Raw genomic sequence first — 21,477 nt, forward strand, 5'->3', positions numbered from 1 at the left:
GGACCTTAGTGGTCTTTAAAGTAGATTCACTAGATTCAAAGGACAGGTGTTATTTAAAATGATTTCAGTCCAGATTCAACCCGCTATATCTATACAGGTGTCCCAAGTAGTCCATAAATAAATACAGCATTAAAATTAAACAGAAAACATATTACTTACAGGAACTAAAACTTACATTTAAACTTAAGCTGCCACTCACCTCGGAACAGCTTCTGGGCAATGTGTAGGGGATTTCCAAACCGGAAGTTTTCTCCATTAAACAGAGACAAAATGAGATTATTCTGGTGCTCTGTGTTGTTTTCTGGGAAATGGGGCAAAAACTTTTTCAAGTGTTCTCGTTGTGAATCCATCAGCACATCTTGCCATGTTGAAAGACTTACAACCTCAAAAAAGATTTCAGGCTACATAAGAAAGAAGAAAATAAAGAAGAATGATATACGACCCCTTTAAAAATGATCAAATATTCTGCTTGTAACAAATGCAACAGCAGGAGAGTATTAACTGGTTGACTTTCTACTTTATCAAATTTAGAATAGACTCATTGAAATTAATGGGATGCAACTTTGTCAGGACTGATTTCACTGAATCTACTACAAGCTTGATTCAGCCTGGAACCAAACCAATATTAGTTAAGTGGTGAGAAAGGCACAGATTATTGCTGAGAAGCAATATATTTAACTAGTGATATAAACAAGAAAACAAGCCTTCTGTGAAGGCTTTGCACAGGTATGGTGATAGCCACTGCTCAAAGACAAAGTGCTGCACTAAGTGGATTGCTGGTCTAATTTAACACAAGCTATTCATACAGTCAGTTTCATCAAAGTTTCACAGAGTCTTTCCTGGTCTCGGTTTTGCTGCAAGAAAGGAGATTCTCCACCTTCTGTTACCTACTATGTAATCTATTTGGATTTTGTCTTGACCATCTGGTGATGCCCATGTGTACAATCTCCTCTTCGGTTGTATGAAAAAGGTATTTTCAATGAATAGTTTTGGCTTTGCATAACTCTATCAACCGCTCTCCGAGTATTTGTTGGTGGTCTCCCATGTAAGTACTACCAGAGCTCAACTTGCTTAGCTTCTAATATCAGACAGGATATAGTGCCTTTATGGTATTTGTTACACTATTAATGTCACCCTGTTTCTTCTTAAGTTGTCATTTCCAGAGTAAAACACTATGTAATTATCAGATTGAAAATATCCCATTCCCATTCACTTCAGTTTGCTTAAACTAAATACAGGCATGTTTATAGGTTTAATTTCTTGTTTTATATTATATTTAGAATAACAGCTTCCCCGGTTTCATGCTTCTCACATTCCATGCTCCTATTGTAAGTACTGTGCCACTGCCGTTGTCTGAGAGATCCTCTGCCAGTGTCATCTCCATTACTACTACAACCCAGTAACTTCTCTTCAGTGTGTTAAGGTGTTTGGTCATTTAGTCTGGCTTCTCAAAAAAAGCCTGCTTGACCTTTCCTGCAGCAGCGGTACCATCAGCATAGCCACTTTCCTCTCAACAGCATTCAATCTCACCCCCACAGAACATTAGTACTATGAAGAAACTATATGAAGCAATGGAGATGGACACTCTTACTGCCCTCATGGAAGAAGATAGTAAGAGAAAAAGTAGAAAAGGAATGGCTTGGTGTTAAACTATTCAGAGAGACAAGGTATTCAAAGAATGATTAAGAACTTATATGACAGTCTTTTGTTTGCTTGTTCTTCTTTATAGGAAGAATGCCATTACAGGTGGGATATTTATTTAAGATTAAGTTGCGTCATTTTGACTAACAATTCTTTCAAAGCTGTTACTTGATCTTATGTATGGTTATCTTCAATATTGTAACAATGGATCTAAATGAATTAAGTCTGAAAGAGAAGATTAGAACTATCTAAACACTGGATAAAATCAGGAAACTAAGTTCGCAGGAGATTAAGAGGATAAGGTTTTTTATTCAGGAAGTTATATTAGCTTAATGAAATCAAATACATAGCATGATAATAATACATAATGCATAGCATGATAATGGAGGCATAACGTAACATAATAATTTGAATGGCAATCCCCAGCACTTCCCTGGCAGAAGTACAACTATCAATATTATTATTACTATTATTATTATTATTATTATTATTATTATTATTATTAAGCTTTATTTATATAGCACTGTAAATTTACACAGCACTGTACATAAAATCATTTAATTAGACGGTTCCCTGCCTTCATGCTTACAATCTAAGAAGACACAACGCAAAAGGAGAAGGGAATGGTTGAGGGGAAGGGGATCAGGTCCAGCATTCTTCTCTCCCTCTGAGGCCTGGACCAAGGCAGACGGACAGATAGAGGGCTCTGTATCTTAAGGATAGGCCTGATGGCATTGGCTCACCCACTCTCCCCCTCAGAGGCCAAGACGGAGTCAGATGCCTTGTGGGGAGGGTTCAGTTCCTTTAGTGAGGCCGGATGGGAAGGCCTACCTTTCTCTCCCTCTCAGAGGCAAGGATGGAGGCAGATGCCTTGCGGGGAAGGTTCAGTTCCTTTCTCTCCCTCTCAGAGGCAAGGATGGAGACAGATGCCTTGTGGGGAAGGTTCGGTTCCTTTCTCTCCCTCTCAGAGGCAAGGATGGAGACAGATGCCTTGTGGGGAAGGTTCAGTTCCTTTCTTTCCCTCTCAGAGGCAAGGATGGAGGCAGATGCCTTGTGGGGAAGGTTCAGTTCCTTTCTCTCCCTCTCAGAGGCAAGGATGGAGACAGATGCCTTGTGGGGAGGGTTCAGTTCCTTTCTCTCCCTCTCAGAGGCAAGGATGGAGACAGATGCCTTGCGGGGAAGGTTCGGTTCCTTTCTCTCCCTCTCAGAGGCAAGGATGGAGACAGATGCCTTGCGGGGAGGGTTCGGTTCCTTTCTCTCCCTCTCAGAGACAAGGATGGAGACAGATGCCTTGTGGGGAGGGTTCAGTTCCTTTCTCTCCCTCTCAGAGGCAAGGATGGAGACAGATGCTTTGATATATGTAATATCAAATTACATATGTTAAAATAACATGACATGACCTAATAATCAAGCATAACATAACATCACAAGCAATAAAACAACCCCCAACTCTCCCCTCTTCACATTGTTGTTTTAACTGATCTGTGGAGAAATAAAGGAATTACTATTTTGTACTCACGTCCTCCAGGAGATCCTCTGGCAGACTAATGCGTATGGATCCCAGCATGCAATCCTCCATAATTTGAGAGCCATTGCCTTCTCCAGAAGGCCCCAACTCCAATGGGTCAGTGAGCATATGATCCAGGGAATCCATTGTTCACAGCCCAATGAAACCCTTCAACAAGAAGAGAGGCACTGTCACAAAATGTGTTCATCTGGACCTCATCAACTAAGGTATCTGTTAGTTAGCATTATTACAAACCGACCCAGTTGACACATCTTTGAAACTGGATTGACAGTGTATTTATTGGGAGGCGGGAGGCTCCTATTGCCTTGGGGAAGAGGGGGGACATGGCTCTAGTTTAACATGTGATACATTTAAAAGTGTGTAAGCAATGTATGTCCCACTGGTCTATATTATACTCAGTTCTCAGCTCCTTCGTCTCCGCTGAGCCCCAAGTTCTTGCTGTATTTACATTATTCTGCTGGAGAGAAGCAAAATGAAAAGTATACATTGAATCCTGTTGTATTCCTCATTGGGGTTTACAGTATTTGTCTCTGTTTCGCTCACTGAAAGTCTAGTTTCAGTCACTTCAAGATAACTTTTTTGTCTAGTTTCAGTCACTTCAAGATAACATTTGTACAAGTATATTTCAGGGCCGAGATAAAGAAAGATACGAAGAACTCGTTCTATGCACATGGAACAGATTCAGCGTTGCAACAACAGCATTTAAGTAGAACAAGTATATTTCTGTTTGAAGGAAAGAAGTACATGTATTTGAAAACAATAATTGCATCAGTTATGATAATGACAGAAGATGACATCTCATATCTTGGAACCGGCGTTATTTACACCGTGTATTAGAACCGTCAATTAAAATAAGAGCCTTTAGGGCTGAAGGGCGGGGTATAAATACCGTAAATAAATAAATAATAAACAAACATTTACCTTGTATCTGAAGAGCACACAGCTTCTCCTGCTAGGGACCATGGACATCAGTTAAAGACGGCGGAAACAGACACGTAGCTGCCATGGGAAACGTCGATCCTAAGGAAAAGATGTATTTGTAGTGACTAGGATTCGCTTTTGAAACACTGTACACTTGTTCCTCCTAGGTTCAGGGGCAGAAGACCCCTGTGAACGTAACAAAGGCACCGTGTTGTTACCTGAGAGGACACCTCTCTAGGAATAGTCTCTAGGTCCGGCAGACACTGACCCAAATGCCTAGCAGAGCATTCTCTCTAGGAACCGCTAGGCATTTCGGTGCAACGTTGAGTTAAAGTTGAGCATAGAGTTGCGCTGGAGGGGCACAATATCCTCTCTAGGAATGGTCTCTAGGTCTTCCAGGGCAACTCTGTGGCCAACGTCCGACAGACACTGACCATAGGATTGCGCTGGAGGAGATACAATGAAGATCTGCTGGACCTTCCCCTTCCTTCCTTCCTTCCCCATTGCCATCCCCTTCTCCTTTTGTCTCTTTAGACTGTAAGCCTGAGGGCAAGGGAAATGTCTAATTAACAATTTGTAAGCCGCTCTGATAGCCTTTTGGCTGAAGAGGGGGAGCATAAGCAAACAATAACAATAATAATCATTATCATTACAAATGCCTAGCGGAGCCTTCTCTCGAGGAACAATCTCTAGGTCTTTCAACCTTTATCTGCGCCGGAGGACCTGGAGATTATCCCGAGAGGGAACACATTCGTCAAATCCGTGAATAATCAGCCCTGCCAATCATCAAAGCCACAAATACAGAGGGATGAGCGCATTTGTTACCCAGGTTGGGAAATTATACGGTTGGTTCGGGGAAGCGTCCCCAGGCTCTGTGGGACTGTTTACCCGACTGTTATCTGAGACCTGATGTTTGATTTGATCTTCGATCGTCTTTTTAACTTGTCGCCTGCTTACTTTATCTAATTCTATCCTGTACCACTATCTAATAATAATAATAATAATAATAAATATGTATATATATCCCACTTCTTCCACTTATTTATATAGAGTATAATAATAATAATAATGATTTTGAGCATTACTTTCCTTCCATGTGAGATCGATGCCACGGTCCTATAACTGCCGCCTTCTTTTGTCATTGCCTTTATTACGGAAGGGGACATATATATATATATATATATATATATATTAACTGTTTCCAGTCTGTTGTCCACCTCTTTGTTTATTGTTTTGTTTTAAAACAGTCTTTATTAGTTTCATCATTTGAAATCACAAACGTAAAGCCAAACGAGCAAACATAACATAAAACATAAAGAGGACATTGAAATTAAACACGACTAATGTTAAATTATGCTTCTCTTGCCGTCAGTTGTTAACTTTCCCATAATTCCATAGCCTCTGAGCCACAAAGGAGGCAAAGCGGTGCCAAACCGGGTTATCTCTCCAGTGCGGACGCAGCCTCACTCTCTTACTTAGCCTTGTCATTGTTTACTTCCCATCCCTCGCAAGAGACACACACAAACCTCACCTGAGCAGCCCTTGAAATAACTGAGCGCTGCTTCCTCTCAGCCACTTGTCCATCCTCACTTAACCCCATCCGTCACATACTGCTTCCGGTTCAAGGAAGAGGCGTGAGGCCCGAGGGGGCGTGGTTTGCAACGGACGGACGGACTGCGCATGCGCCCGCAGGCCGGCTCCGCCTCGCCTCGCCTCTCTTCAAAGCGAGGGGGCGTGGTATGCAAAGGTAAGCGGTGTGCGCATGCGCCGACAAGGCCAGCTCCACCTCTCCTCGGCACTCTCAAAATGAGGGGGCGTGGTTTGCAAAGGCGGAGCGGACTACAAAGCGCCTCTCAAAAGCAGGGGGCGTGTGGTTTGCAAGGGCTGAACGGAGGGCGTGGCTTGCAAAAGTAAAGCAGATTGCGCAGGCGCCGTGGGAGGGGAGATGTTTCCCCGGCGCCTGCGCAGTCCGCATAGTCCAGTGCCCTCAAACATAATGGCGCCTCCCTCCTCAGGAGGAATACTGCGCATGCGCTCTGTTCCTCAGTGGGTTGGCCAAACCTGAAGGGTTTATTTCGTTTGTTGAGAAGCATATGTTTCTTTTAATGGCTGAGAGAGAGTGGGATTCGAACCCTGGTCTCCAGAGTCATAGTGCCATGGCAATGCTAGGAAAGGTGGAAGAGAGGGAGGCCACACACTGGGACTAGGCCATGGGCATGGGTCTGGAACTGGAGTGTATTGCATTACAGTGGCATTCCCAGGACAAGATTTAGAAGATTGCATATCCTTCAAGAAGTATCATTGGAAGACTTCTGCATTCTCTTTCCCCTTCTGTAGAAAGATAGGGATTTCCTGCATGCAGACTCTCTCTTTCTCTCTCATTAAAATTAACCATGTGGTTTAGGCCATAGAATCAAAGAGTTGGAAATGACCTCAAGGGCCCTGATCCAGTCCAAGCCCATTCTGCCATGCAGGAACTCTCTATCAAAGCATCCCCATTGACAGATGGCCATCCAGCCTCTGCTTAAAGACCTCCAAGGAGGAAGACCCCACTACACTCCAAGGAAGGAGTGTGTTCCTCTGCCGGACAGCCCTTACTCTCAGGAAGTTCCTCCTAATGTAGAGCTGCAATCTCTTTTCCTACAGTTTGCATCCATTGCTTTGTGTCCTAGTCTCTGGAGAAGCAGAAAACAAGCTTGCTCCCTCTTCAATATGACACCCCTTCAAATATTTAAACAGGGCTATCATATCACTTCTTAACCTTCTCCAGGCTAAACATCCCCAGCTCCTTAAGTCGTTCCTTATAGGACATGGTTTCCAGACCCTTCACCATTTTAGTCGCCCTCCTTTGGACACGCTCCAGTTCCTCAATGTCCTTTTTGAATTGTGGTGCCCAAAACTGGACACAATATTCCAGGTGAGGCCTGACCAGAGCAGAATATAGTGGCACTATTACTTCCCTTGATCTAGACACTATACTTTTATTGATGCAGCCTAAAATCGCATTGGCCTTTTTAGCTGCAGCGTCGCACTGTTGACTCATGTTCAACTTGTGGTCTACTTGGACTCCCAGATCCCTTTCACACGTAGAAGTCTCTTTAAGCCAGGTGACCCCCATCCTATATCTATGCATTTCATTTTTCTGCCCAAAGTGGCGGAGAGGTTTCTCTCTTTTCCCATTCAGTTTATAGCAAGAGGTGGGAGGCAAACCTTGCAGAGGTGTTTTTTAGATTGGCAGAAGGGAGGGTTTTCCTTCTGCTACTGAGGTCTCTCTGGCAGCATCTGTATTGGGAACAGAGCCTAAAGCAGGTCTTCCCTTTAATGCACAACCACCTCCCTCCCCATCTATCTTTTCCTGAAACCAAGTTGGCAATGAACGCCCTTAAAACCACTAAACGTTTCAGAACATCACTGAGCCTTTTTAATTGGTTTTCTGAGGTGGGGGAGAAATCATCTCTCTTGTATAGAAAGAACACAGTTAGAGGTGAAGATCCAGCCTCAGTGTTACCTATATATGTGTCTTTGATTCCAATAGAGTTGAGGCTTGTGAGGGTCCAAGACGGCTTCCATCATACTCTCCAGAACCGAGTATTAGGGCAGCGCAAATGGCGTCAAAACAGTCCATAAGGTTTTAAACAAACAAACAAAAATCCCCCCCCCCCGTCCCAATAATAATAATTTAACTATTTCCGCACAGCTTCACAGTTTCATTGCTCCATGTGTCCTACACAGTGGAAAATAACAGTTTACAATTGTTCCATTCCAAGTCATTCTTTTCTTCTTCTCCAAGTTGATAAAGTCCCTTTTTTTTGCCCAAGGCTGCTTAAAAAAAATAAAGTCAACAGAAATACGAGGCAGGCGCCTTTTTTTTACAGTCTAAGCATCAAAAATGTATCTCAGACATATTCTGCCAGCAGTTATATGTTTAGCAATTACTATTTTCTCCTTCACTGCTGCCTGCCTACAAATGGAAGAGAGGGGATGGAAAGGAGTTGAGAGAAGAATTTCGTTTCCATTTCCTTTTACCGCTCTTTGTTCCAGGGCTCCCGAAGACAGTGGCATCCTTCAAAGGTTTGTAAATGTCACTTAGGCCAGAAATTCTTCAAAGCATCAGCATGAGATGTAAAACCTCTAAGTTATAGCAATCAACTTTTCAGAACAACGCTTGATGCCCTACATATTTTGAAGGGTGATCTAAAATGTCTGCTGGTCCGGCCGGATCTCATTTCTCTGCCACAGAGGAAGTTCATGGCGTTTCAATGTGCGTGTCGCTGCTTCCATTGCCATTGGTGGTGGTTGTAATGATGAATTGTGCTGTTTGCTGTTGACCAGCTGCTTGTGATTCCAAGGAGTCAGAATGTGCGGATGGCTGGGACAAATCCACTTCTACACCACCGGAAAGCGATAGGTTTGGCTTGACATCCAGTTCAGATTGACCTTCCGCTATTACATAATGTGTCTGTGAGAAAGAAAAGCCCACATGAGCTATCTTGTTATTCATATTTTACTTTTATATATATTTGCTTCAGATTATACCATATATTAGGACAACAACAACGTTTAATGATTAGTCAGCTGACCATATTAATGGAATACTAAATACAATTAACAAAATATAAAATACAAGATAAAAATATCAAAATATCCACGTACATACAAAGGTAAAGCTGGATCACACCTGAAACTCATATAGGCCTGTTACAGACTGCCAAAATAAAGCTGCTTCGGGTCTCTTTGGAGGTATGCTGTTTAAATGATACATGGGTCCTAAGAGTCTGGAGGTCGCACCAAAGCCATGCTCCAGCCCTAAGGATTAGAGTGCAGCTTTGGTGCATCTTCCGGATTCTTAGGATGCATGCATCATTTAAACAACATACCTCCAAAGAGACCCGAAGCAGCTTTATTTTGGCAGTCTGTAACAGGCCATAGGGGGTTAAAACAGATGCAGACTAAATAAAAGCAAATCTAATAAAATAGGATACAAAATAAAATAGTCTAAGGCCTGATACAGACAGCCAAAATAAAGCTGCTTCAAGTCACTTTGCAAGTACGCTGTTTAAATGATGCATGCATCCTAAGAGTCCAGAAGCCACGCCAAAGCCACGATCCAGTCCTAAGGACTGGAGTGCAGCTTTGGTGCAGCTTCCAGACTCTTAGGACGCATGCATCATTGAAACACCATACCTCCAAAGTGACTCGAAGCAGCTTTATTTTGGCTGTCTGTATAGGGCCTATGATAAAACTGGCTAAAACAGAGTGGGAGATAACAGTAAAAATGTACTGAAGAATATACTAAATGAGTTGATTTGGGTTAATTCAATAGAAACAGGAGTTCTAAGTTTTCTCTTTGTTTTGCCACTATATCCAATAACATGAAGGGTTTTTTTCTCCTCTTTCGCATACAAGAACCTAGATTTGGATAACTTTTTTCCATAAATGTTGCTTGAAAAATAAAGTGAACAACTAAATTACTGTTTGTAAAGTTACAGGTTCCTCGGATATCGCTATTCCTATATACCTCCTGTAAATCCTAAGAAGCAAAACTCTTGTGTTCCAAAATGCCTAGTAATATATCATGTATTTTCTGCATTTCAAATGATGCATTTGTGTCTCAACATTGTGAAGATCTGTCCACTCTTGGGACATCACTAAGGCTACATCTGCATAGCGGAAATATCAGTTTGACACCTCTTTAACTGTCATGGCTCAGTGCTATGGGATTCTGGGATTTGTAGTTTTGTGAGATATTTAGCTTTCTCTGTCAGAAAACCCTGGTGCCACAACAAATCCCCAAATTCCATAAGATGGAGGCATGGCAGTTAAAGTAGTGTCAAACCGCATTCCTTTTGCAGTATGCGTACAGCCAAAGGCTCATGAGTCATTCTAAACTCAGTTATGGACATCCAGGTATAAAATGCTCATGTGTAATAAAAGTACACATACACTATATATAATTACTCCCCCCCCCCAAAAAAAAAAAAGTGATGATGTGTCCTTTCCTAGTCTGATCACAAATATTTTGAAAATAATAATCGCATCTTATGTTCAGAACATCTGAGAAAATAATGTACATTTTATTTGACACGTTTAAGTAAGAACGACATGCCTTCTGAAACCTGAGTGTCATCACTGTCTTATGATACTGTGCTTGTTCATTCAGAAGTAATTCTTACATAGTCCAAAGCAAGCACAGTTTAACTGGATCTGCATAGCATTGCAAATTTACTTTTCCAAGCACAAATCTCAAAAGGTTGGACTTCGTTATGCTTAGAGATGACTTACTGAAATAAATAGGGCAGGTTACCCATTGCCAACTTCAATACCTTTAATTTCAACAGGTGTGCGATGTCAACGTGGCTTTTAGGTTGCTAATAGCTCTTTGTTACTAATAGCTAAACAGGAGCGTTGGCAATGCAGGGGAAGGAAGGTTTTTAACTTACAGTCTAGGTACTTTCTTGCGAAGAAGAACAATCCCATGTTCCCAACTCATTGTTGCCCTCATAATGTCCTTGTGTGGCAAATGGAAGGGTGGAAGATCTTAATCCTTCCCTTCTCATTGTCCATTCTCTTCTGTAAATCCCTTAATGAATGGATGTCAAGAAAATGGACTCATGCATTTCGAGTAAGGAGTCTGCAGGTGTGGGAATGGTTAGCCGCCCCTTGCTTCCAGTTCCAGTCTCCTTTTTAAGTGTCCCCATCCCTGAACTTGGGATGTCACAGCAAATATGAGTTTGTAAGGATTTGGACATCAACTAACATTCATACAATGCATTTCAAGTGTTTAAAGTACCTGAAGTGTTATCAATTGGGGATGCCATCTTTATTCTTACCTGAGCGACGGTTTTGACTTGGCCTGTGTTTACTGTAGTGACAGGAGTGCCTACAGCTGTCTCTGCAATCACATACTGTCCCTGGGGAATGGTCATCATCTGAATCTCAGAGGCTAGAGAACAAGATTTAGAAAGTAAAGAAACGTGAGTTTGTCATCACCAACAGGACAGTGATCAGCAGCAGATAAAGTGAGGCCTAACGATTAAATGCAGCCCCAAAAAACGTGTTGTTCTTTTAAAAGGACTAAAATGCTTGAGTTCCATCATGGTGTAGTGGTTTGGGTTTTGAGTTGGAATTTGGGAAATCCATTTTCTAGTCCCCAGTGAGCCTGGGATAAAATTGGAGGAAAAGTGGTACACAAATGCAAGTAACAAATAAACAATAACAAGGGTCACTGTGGTTGATCAGATGATGGTTGAAAACAAATAGCTTCACAGTCTGTAAATGCAAACACCACTTTTAAAAAGGAAGAAAGGAAGATGCCTAAGGGGAACTTTGTAAACTACTCCTGCCATCCTTAACAAGGCTAAACCTGAGATCTAGCTCAAACACCTACAGCAAGCTTTGCCAGACCATAGGGACAGGAGGCATTATCTGCTGATATTCCTCAGCTGTCCTGGGGCTCTTTCACACTATATACTTAAAGTGCTAGGATTCTGCTTTAACAGTTATGGCAACATGCAATGGAATCCTGGCATTTGTAGTTGCACTCTATAGTTTTTTGTGGGTTTTTCAGACTATGTGGCCATGTTTTGGAAGAGTTTATTCCTGATGTTTCACCAGCATCTGTGGCTGGCATCTGATGGTGAAACGTCAGGAATAAACTCTTCTAGAACATAGCCACATAGCCTGAAAAACCCACAAAAAACTATGGATGCCAGCCATGAAAGCCTTTGACTTCATATTGCACTCTGTCTCAGTATTCTAAACAATTCCCTAAACTCCAAATCCCAGCATTCGATGGGACAGAACCATAGCAGTTAAAGGTGAATCAAATTTCTGCACCTCTGTAGTGTTGAAGGGCCCCCCTTTCCTTCCTGCCTATAAGTGTGAGGAGTAAAGCAAGCCACCTTAACATGTTCTTCCTCCACTGCTGGAAACCTGGTAGATTGGAGCTGGGATGTCTGTTATGTTATATGAAATATGCTTGTATTCTCTTGGCTAATGCTAATAAAAACATAATTCTGTGTAGAGACACCTCTCCATTTGTAGAACAACAGAGTGAAAATTCTGTGCTAGTCTGCTTAAGTAAAACGGCAGATGATGCAAAGCTTTAAACTTAAAGCTGGAAAAGTTACAGCTAAGAAACTGTGAATGTGTCAAAAGCAAGCTGTGACATAACTGAGCATACACGATACATACGGTAGCTGCGGAATGAGTTCCATGTGCTGGGGAGATATGTTTGTTGGACTGAGGAGCCTTGCTGTGATTGGGTTTGAGATGAAGTGCTTGTCTGCATTTGGGAAGGGCTGAGTTCCTGCTGAGATGGTTGGGATGAAGGACTTAAGGGCTGACTTCCCACCTAGAGGAACACACGGGAAAGGCAAATGCAGCGTATATCTTCCAGGAACTTAAGCTAAAGTCACATTTTCTACATGCAGAAGGGTCTCAACATAATGTAAGACGTCATACATTTGCTTAAAGTAAACCATTTTTATGCCACTTTTCAGTCAAAATCCTGGAGTGGTTTAGATATTAAGAGTAAAACAAGATAGTCTTACATCTCTAAGAGATGTAACAGAAAGTGAAAAAGGGATTAGAAAACAGAAGGAGAAGGGGGGCAAAACTGTGACTGCTGTTTGTAATTAATATAGCGGTTTGCAAATACAAGTCTGCTGCAGTATTAGTATTTACTTGTACTTATTGTAAATATTGGCTTTCACAAGCGATAACCAATAGTTTGTTTTTCTATAACAAAAGACAAGGTTGCCTTCACAGGTTTTTAGTTTGAAATAACACATGCATACAGTTTGGTGTAGAATCAGTTTTAACATAATAATGATTAGCATGTGGCATAAGACAGAAAACTAAATAAAGGCCTTTCTTGTTTCTTCTCTAAAAAACTTTAGGAATAAGACACTTCTAATCTCTCAATGGCCATTTTGCAATGTACTGCCAAATAATCATTTATGACACTAGACTGGTTTACTCATCTTAATAGTGGTTTCTATCAACTAACTACAGATTTTGGGTCAAAAATCACCATCTGAAACATGTTTTTAAAAATGACCCATGTGTTTCCAGCTAAGCAAGATTTTGAGATTCCCATATCACTTTCAACATGCTGCCCACTATATGCTCATGCTAGAATGCATTCACTATATGACACCGTCTCAGAAGTACTAAAAGTGAATCTATTTTGTGTGCAACAGTGGGAATTTCAGGGAAATCTTATCTACCATAGGTTGCACATATAACTTAGTGTTGTGTGTGTGCACAGCTTGGCCACCTTGAATCCCATTTTGTGAGAAAGGCAGGACATAAATCCAATAAATAAATAAATATATTTAAGTGAACGCTTAAGCTACCTGTGAGGATGTGGAGATTGCAGGGGCTGGTTCTGTCACCTGGATATGCTGCACTTGGATTGCATGTTGAGCATACGTCTGAGGGTCGTGCAATTGTCCAACATCTACTGTGGAATGCTGTGACTGTTGAGGTGAGGTAGCCTGGGAGAAAAGAAAACACAGTGTGACATTGCAATAGAATAAATCTTAGCACATTTAAACCAGTATTGTTGTCCACTTCATGCTGAGTAGCACATACAAATGAAGGAAAAGTCCACCAGCTAACATCAAATGTTGTTGCATGCCTTCAACTCATTTCTGACTTATTGAGACCCTCAAGTGAACCTATCACATGTTTTGCTCAGCAAGAGTTGTTTAGACAAGGTTTATTATTGCCTTCCTCTGAGGCTGAGAAAGTGTAACTTACCCAGGGTCTTCCAGCAGTTTCCATGGCAAAGTGGGGATTCAAACAATGCTTTCTGAAATCCTAGTCCAACATTCAAGTTACTATCCATGCTGGCTCATAATATCAAACATACTCAACATGAAATGTACACCTCAGTATAAGAACATATAGTTTTGCTTCCAGAAGTTCCTAGGTTCAACCTCTGAATAAAAGGATTTTAGGTGATATGGCTAGGAAAGTCCCATGCCCAAGACCTTGGAAAGATGCACTGTCAACTGGAGAAGGTAACACTGTGATAGATGGACCAATAGTCTGATTTAGAATACAGTGGACCCTTGTTATACGCTGGGGTTTGGTTCCAAGATCCCTCGTGTATAACAAAATCCGTGTATGCTCAAGTCTCATTAAATATAATGACATAGCAAAATGGTGTCCCTTATAAAAAATGGGAAATCAAGGTAAATTTATACTTTTTTGGAACATTTTCAAACCGTGGATGCTTGAATCCGTGTATAAGAAGGGCCGACTGTAATTTACATCATACACCTTGTGGGATTTCAAAGACTGCTGAAGACAAATAGATTAGACTGGCAGTAAGTGTCTCTTAAGAAAATAAATAATAGATGCCAGAATCCAACATTGCCTTTTACTTAATGTGTGCTTCGCTATGTACCAGAAGAGCTAAGAAACCCTGTTAGTGAATTGTGAAGATGCATAACAGGACACAGATGCACATTAGTGTCTGATGTGCACTGGGGCTGACGTGATGCACATCAGGGCTGGCATGATGCACATCCTGTTGTGTATTCGTTCCGGTGTGCACACATGTGCTCTGCTATGTAGTAATGTAACAGACCTTTCTGGATACGGATGTTATAGAACTGCCCGATTTGAATTCTCATAAACTTCAATCCTCTTATGAAGACATAACTCCCCAACAGAATTCCAGCCAGAGAATTTACTGGCCTTTCGGAGTATCCGAGATTTTGCCAGCTAAGGCTGGTTACCAAACCTCGCTTCACGAAAAAGCTGGCTATTCTTGTGTGATTTCTCATTTCATGCGTTACGGGAGGAGTGCGTTACACAGCCCCCGGGAAGCAGCAGTTGCCTTTCCATAATGTATCAGGCAAGGCCAGGACACCGAATAGCGCCTCAAGGCATCAACATGATATGAATGTCAAGTAACAACGATTCATCTCTGGAATATCAGGAGAAGGCTGCTGATTAGTAAACACATTTTGCAAAAAAAAGGAATAAAAGAAAATCTCTGCTTAAGCTGAACAAAAATTTTTTACTAACAGCCGAAAGCAATTATCTTCGTGCATTCATGTATTTGAGTACCTCTCATGTTCTTACATCGTGATTAAGTGTAGAATCTTAAACCCAGAGGGAGACAGGAGAATACATTTCTAAGCTCTTACTTGCTAAACAGGGCCTAATTAATTTAAGCAATTTAATGAGAAATAATCACCAAGGAAATGCAAGGTGGAAAGAAGAATATGGTCTCAGTCACTGCTCATACTAACAGTTACAGATTTTAAAAAATAAAATTATGTGCTTTCAAAAATAGACCAGCCTGCGTTCTCAAGCTCTGTGCATGTGGTTAGAAACAGATGCTTCTACCTATTTAATGAGATCTTGGATATCCATTTAATGAGAACTTTTACATCATATATTTACTATGTAAACAAATTTAGAGGGAACATATCTCTCACATTCAAATATAATACAGTCCATCCTGAAGACTACCTAAAAGGGGCATGACAGGTTACAACTTATCATCATCATAATTTGGAAGTCTTCTGACTACAGCTTCCAGCCTGTGTCAAAGATGCAACTTTCCCCTGCTCTGGTCCTTGCTTCATTCTTTACCATATTGCCAGTCCTGTGAGGTGGTTTCTCCTCTGCCTCAACCTCTGGGAATTTTGCTTTGCTTTCGGCTCATCTACTAGTTTCGTCCCCCCAATGCAGAGACCAGACCGTTCCCTCTCAAACTGCACTATGTCAGCAAAGCTCTGGTACCTCATAGAATCATAGAGTTGGAAGAGACCAAAGGGCCATCCAGTCCAACCCCATTCTGCCATGCAGGAACTCTAAGTCAAAGCATTCCTGACAAATGGACATCCAGCATCTGTTAAAAGACCTCTAAGGAAGGAGACTCCACCAAAATCTTCAAGGAAGGAGTGTGTTCCACTGTTGAACAGCCCCTACTCTCAGGAAGTTCCTCCTAATGTTGAGGTGAAATCTCTTTTCCTGGAGCTTGCATCCATTGCTCTGGGTCCTAGTCTCTGGAGCAGCAGAAAACAAGGTTACTCCCTCCTCAATATGACATCCCTTCAAGTATTTAAACAGGGCTGTCATATCACCTCTTAACCTTCTCCTCTCCAGGCTAAACATCCCCAGCTCCCTCAGTCACTCCTCATAGGGCTTCAAGGTTTCCAGACCCTTCACCATTTTAGTCGTCCTTCTTTGGACACACTCCAGTTTCTCAACATTTTTTCTGAATTGTGGTGCCCAAAACTGGACACAATATTCCAGGTGAGGCCTGACCGGAGCAGAATAGAGTGACACTATTACTTCTCTTGATCTAGACACTATACTTCTATTAATGCAGCCTAGAATCGCATTGGCCTTGTTAGCTGCTGCATCACACTGTTGACTCATGTTCAATTTGTGGTCTACTTGGACTCCCAGATCCCTTTCACACATAGTTTCATTCAGCCATGTGTCCCCCATCCTATATCTGTGCATTTCATTTTTCTGCCCTAAGTGCATTACCTTACATTTCTCTGTGTTGAAATTCTTTTTGTTAGCTTTGGCCCAGCTTTCTAGTCTATTCAGGTCTTTTTGAATGTTGATCCTGTCCTCTGGGGTATTAGCTACTCTTCCTAGTTTGATGTCATCTGCAAATTTGATAAGTATGCCCCCAATTCTCTCATCCAACTCATTGATAAAGATGTTGAATAGCACTGGGCCCAGGACAGAACCCTGTGGGACCCCACTGGTCACTTCTCTCCAGGATGAAAAGGAGCCATTGCTGGGTGCCCTTTGGGTTTGGCTGGTCAACCAATTACTAGCCCTTTGAGACTAACTGGGAAGAAGAAATATATAGCATACATTTTCCAATTCATCAGATGCATGACCATGAAGGTACAGGTTGAGGCTCTCTTATCCAAAATAGATTCCGGATAGGTTTTTGGATTTTGGAGTTTTTCAGGTTTTGGGATATTTGAGATATCTTGAAGATGAGACTGAAGTCTAAACATGAAATTCATCCGTTTCATATACACCTTATGCAGAAAGCTTGAAGGTAATTTTATACGCAATATTTAAGATAATTTTGTGCATGAAACAAAGTTTGTGTACAATGAACCATCAGAAAGCAAAGGTGGCACTATTTGAGACACCCCCATGGAGAATTTTGGATTCTAGATAAGACAGACTCAACTGAGCTTTATGTCTTTTATGTTTACCATGCAATTATCCATCAAATATCATAGAAACTTAAACCAAGATATGAAAAAATTAATCTGAATTGGCTATCACCTGTCACTTGAAATCACTTAGAGGCACTGTTAGCTGCTAATTCCTGCTCATCATAAACAAAAATATCATTGGCACGCTATTGTCATGATTATTATTGCTCTTATTTATCAAGACAACATGAGACATTGGCACAGCTGGGGCTTCAATTATAGCAGAAAACGAAACAACAAAACAAGACTCACTTGAGCCACTTGCACAACCTGCAACTGTATGTGTTGAGGCTGCTGCAAGCCAGATGTGGACTGTGACACAGGGATGTACTGAATTCGCTGAAATTCACCCTGTGGGGTTCTGTAGTCAGTTGTCAATGTCTGTGACAGTTCTGTCATTGCTTGTGTCAATAAATCCGTTGTCTGCAAAAAGGAGAGATATAATCAGAGCAATATTACTACATATTTAAAATTACAGCAATGTGAATATAGAAACTGAGAATTAGATACGAATTATGATTCAGTCCTACTTGCTACCCAAAGGTAGAGACTATCTATCCATCAGGTTAACTACAGAATGGAGCTTAGTAAACAAACAGCTTGAAGTGACTCATGCAACAAACCCAAGCCACAGGAAATGTTTTTCAAATTTTTGATTCTCAAAGAACCATTTCTTGTAATCCATCTGCAGAGAAATGGCAGCATTTTCTCCTGCACAGAGAGAAAATAATGAGAAAAAGCTTCCTTGGTTTTATTGCCATGAGTCAGGATGCTCTTCAAAGCAAAAGAGCAGAACTAGAATTAACACAGGGATGGGAAATTTAAAGCCCTCCCAATACTGTTACATTCTAACTCCCATCAGCCCCATCAGCAAGTCCAGTGATCAAGGGTGATGAGAGTTATGGTCCAATAACACCTGGTAGGCCAGAGGTGCCCCATCCATGGTCGCATAGATTGATCCTACATGAAACTCAGGCTTTTGTACTGTGTACCCACCATGTCTCCTCTGCCTTTCATTTTCATTTTTGAAATTATTATTTATATTCAAATTCAGGGTACTGTCACCTCTTTCAGCTGAGTTTAATTAAAACAAATCAGAAAGTCAAACATTGATTTATTATCTTGGGTTGTTTTTAAATAACCATAATTACAGCAAACCATGATTTGTCATTATTTTTGAAATGGACCATAAACCTCTGGTCTTTCCCAGGGATTCTGTCACAGATCTACTTCTTTCGTCAATCACTTTCTTACCACAACGGTTTCCCCAGAAGTGCTGTCAGCCGTTAAAACTGCCGGGGTTGCACTAATAACAGCTGTTGTCAACGGCACGTGTATCGTGTTAGCTGGCATTTGAGCAAACTCCGGGTGCTTCTTGCGGATATGTTGCACCATCTTGGTCTGTGAGGAGATGGGAAAAAAGAAAGTTACAGAATGGCTAGAACAGTTCTCAGTGCACATGTTTAAGGAAGGGACAAAGCTATAACTGTCTGTGACAGCAAAAGAACAACAGCTTGTTGGTACCTTAAAAGACCAATCCATTTTATTTGGCATAAGTTCTCATAGACTGAGGCCCAATACATCAGATGCATGGAGTATAGCCTCAGTTGGCAGACATTTATACATATATCACGATATATATAGATACAGTATACAGTCCATATCCATGGATTCAACCAACTACGGTTCGAAAGCATTACAAACACAAACAAAAAAACTTTCCCAAAAGCAAACCTTGATTTTGCCATTTTATATAAGGGATGGCATTTTACTACACCATTGTATATAATGGGACTTCTGCATCCATGGATTTGGGTATCTACAGGGGGTCCTGGGACCAAACCACCGCAGAGATTGAGGACCTACTGTACATATGTCACAATATATAATATACCAATATACACCAGAATATGTTACTGCAGTCCATAAAACTTTATGTCAAACAAAACTTCTTAGTTTTTAACATACTGCAAGGCTCTTTGTTGTTTTAGTTTTCCAAAGACACATTGCTCATTAAAGCCAGTGGAAACAATTCATGGTGCCTGAACACTATGCATCAAACTCCCAATTGTACAATGTTCCAGCTAGCAACATAACATCATAGTCTGACAGTATGTTGCTAAGCTTGCTATGAAGTTGAATTTTTGCTTTTTACTTATAACAGCAGATTGGTTTCTGTTGAAACTCAGAAGTGTCTTTTTGCAAAATTTGAGCCCTAGTATACTTCTGAAGCGGTCTTCCTCAATCTGGTGCCTTCAAAATGTGTTGGACTACAACTCCCATCTCTTCTTTAATAAGCAAAGAAATATCTGCCTCACTTCAAAAATATTTATACTTTTAATATTTACTCTTTTTGCACTGCTCAAAATGGCATGCCTATATATTTCCCCAGCTGAAGTCTGCACTCCTACATGCACTTCTTAGGGAATAAGCTTTAAAGGATGAAGTGGAATTTACTTCCAAGTAAACATGCATAGACATCCTCATCAAAGATAAGTACTGTAAGTGCCCTGTGATACAGTTATGATATAGTGATACAGTAAATGATTAAATATATATATAGTTGACTGGTAAAATAGAAAGTCTTGGAATCTTTCCTGCAACTGCAGACATATAAGTACTTGGTACTGTACATAAAAAGCTGTATAATGCTTATGTATGAGATCTGGTTCTATACTCCAACATATCAATCACTGACAAAGGGACAATATAGATACAATGCAAGCTATTTATGTCAGCTGCATACTGCATGAGCTTCTGCTTGATATGTGATGCAACTAGTTGTGTTCTTGTACTGTCCCTTTCATGTCTACATGTTTGACTTGCTTGCCTTAGAAGAAGACTATCTGAGATTGGCTGGTGCAACTAATGGCTGAATGTTCTTCTTGATGAGCATTGTGTGTTGTTGTAGCTAACTGCCTTCATGTTGACCTCAGCTCCAAGATACCCTATCCTCAACAGCTCTGCTTAGGTTTTGCAGACTCAAGGATGTGTCCTCCTTGATTAAGTCTATCTATCCAAAATGTGGTGTACCTCTCTTACTATTGCCTTCCACCTTTCTAGTGAGCACATGCTGATTTTCCTCTGGAATTCTCTGGTGCATTCTATTACCCAATGTATGTTTGCAATGTGATCCCTAGTGCTTTATTCTTTCCTGAAATCAACTTGTGTTTCTGGAATGTCTCACTCCATATATGGTAATAATCTTTGATGTAGAACTTTGACATGACTTTACTCACATGATAAATTAATGCATTTATTCTGTAGTTACTGTAATCTTTTCCATCTTTTTGGGGGGACAAAAATGTGCCATATATACTCATCTATAAGTCTAAAAATGTATGCCCCAAAATTGACCCCAAAATTCCAGGTTGACTTATTTATGAGTCACTATGGAAACGTGATAGCAGCTCTTTCAGATTTCCCCATGTCGTGCGGAGTGGAATTTAGCAAGAAAGAGCCAAGCAGAAAGAGTCCTGGGTGATTAATTGATATTGCTATTTGTTTAAGAGTCCCCCTCCCAACAGCGCATCTGGCTGAAACGAAAGCTGAAACGATGAAGAAAAGCCTCAATGAGAGTCTCTCTTGCCATACGCACACATACATACACTGAAGGAGCCTCCATGTTTTACCCTCAACCTATCCACGGGTCATGGCAAAATCCATAATTTTGTCCCCAAAACTTGACCTCGACTTATACATGAGATCAACTTATAGTTGAGTATAGACGGTATATTGATGGTTTTCAATCTGTGGGCCATTGTTTAGTTTTCCATATTTATTGGCAGATTTTAGTTAGATTTTAGATTGTAACAGTTCTGTTGGTATGTTATCTGTTTTTGGTTATTTATTCCTCCCAATTTCTCTGAGTGCAGATTTCACTTCGCTTTCCAAAATTTGGGGTTCATCTTCGTGTGATTCTTTTCCCCACGTGTCATTCATCCTTTCATCTCTTTTATTCAGTTCTTCTGTGTATTGCTTCCATCATCTTTTTTATTATATCTTGGTTGTGTATTATGTTCCACTGCTGATTATAGAGCATCTCCAGCCTTGGGTTAAAATCCCCCTTGATTTCGTGGATCTTGTGGAAGAGGTCTCTTTTTCTTCTTTTGTTGTCAGCTTCGATCTCTGCAGTGATTATTACAGTATTTCTCTTTATTCTTGCGC

At 40.9% G+C, this 21,477-nt stretch overlaps 2 protein-coding genes across 8 annotated transcripts in view; both read right to left on the reverse strand.

Annotated features, from left to right (window-relative positions):
• Positions 1 to 5,697, reverse strand: part of LOC149307014 (nuclear factor related to kappa-B-binding protein-like) — a 33,409-nt gene extending 27,712 nt beyond the window's left edge. For both annotated transcript variants that reach the window (XM_089537606.1, XM_089537605.1), the window contains exons 1-4: positions 5,622 to 5,697; positions 4,091 to 4,189; positions 3,161 to 3,316; positions 200 to 401 (exon numbers count right to left, since the gene is read on the reverse strand). In XM_089537606.1, the coding sequence (XP_089393732.1) occupies positions 200 to 401; positions 3,161 to 3,295 (337 nt within the window). In that variant the 5' untranslated portion in view covers positions 3,296 to 3,316; positions 4,091 to 4,189; positions 5,622 to 5,697. The remainder of the gene's footprint in view (positions 1 to 199; positions 402 to 3,160; positions 3,317 to 4,090; positions 4,190 to 5,621) is intronic.
• Positions 5,698 to 7,488: 1,791 nt separating this feature from the next.
• LOC149307015 (PR domain zinc finger protein 10-like) overlaps positions 7,489 to 21,477 on the reverse strand; it is an 87,175-nt gene continuing 73,186 nt past the window's right edge. For all 6 annotated transcript variants that reach the window (XM_089537614.1, XM_089537611.1, XM_089537612.1 and 3 more), the window contains 6 exons: positions 18,565 to 18,711; positions 17,563 to 17,733; positions 13,450 to 13,590; positions 12,284 to 12,443; positions 10,921 to 11,033; positions 7,489 to 8,549 (listed from right to left, as the gene is read on the reverse strand). In XM_089537614.1, the coding sequence (XP_089393740.1) occupies positions 8,337 to 8,549; positions 10,921 to 11,033; positions 12,284 to 12,443; positions 13,450 to 13,590; positions 17,563 to 17,733; positions 18,565 to 18,711 (945 nt within the window). In that variant the 3' untranslated portion in view covers positions 7,489 to 8,336. The remainder of the gene's footprint in view (positions 8,550 to 10,920; positions 11,034 to 12,283; positions 12,444 to 13,449; positions 13,591 to 17,562; positions 17,734 to 18,564; positions 18,712 to 21,477) is intronic.

The sequence above is a fragment of the Sceloporus occidentalis genome, unplaced genomic scaffold (genome assembly GCF_023333645.1).
Source record: "Sceloporus occidentalis isolate IW3139 unplaced genomic scaffold, rSceOcc1.0.p SCAF_9, whole genome shotgun sequence".
NCBI classification, from domain to species: domain Eukaryota; kingdom Metazoa; phylum Chordata; class Lepidosauria; order Squamata; family Phrynosomatidae; genus Sceloporus; species Sceloporus occidentalis.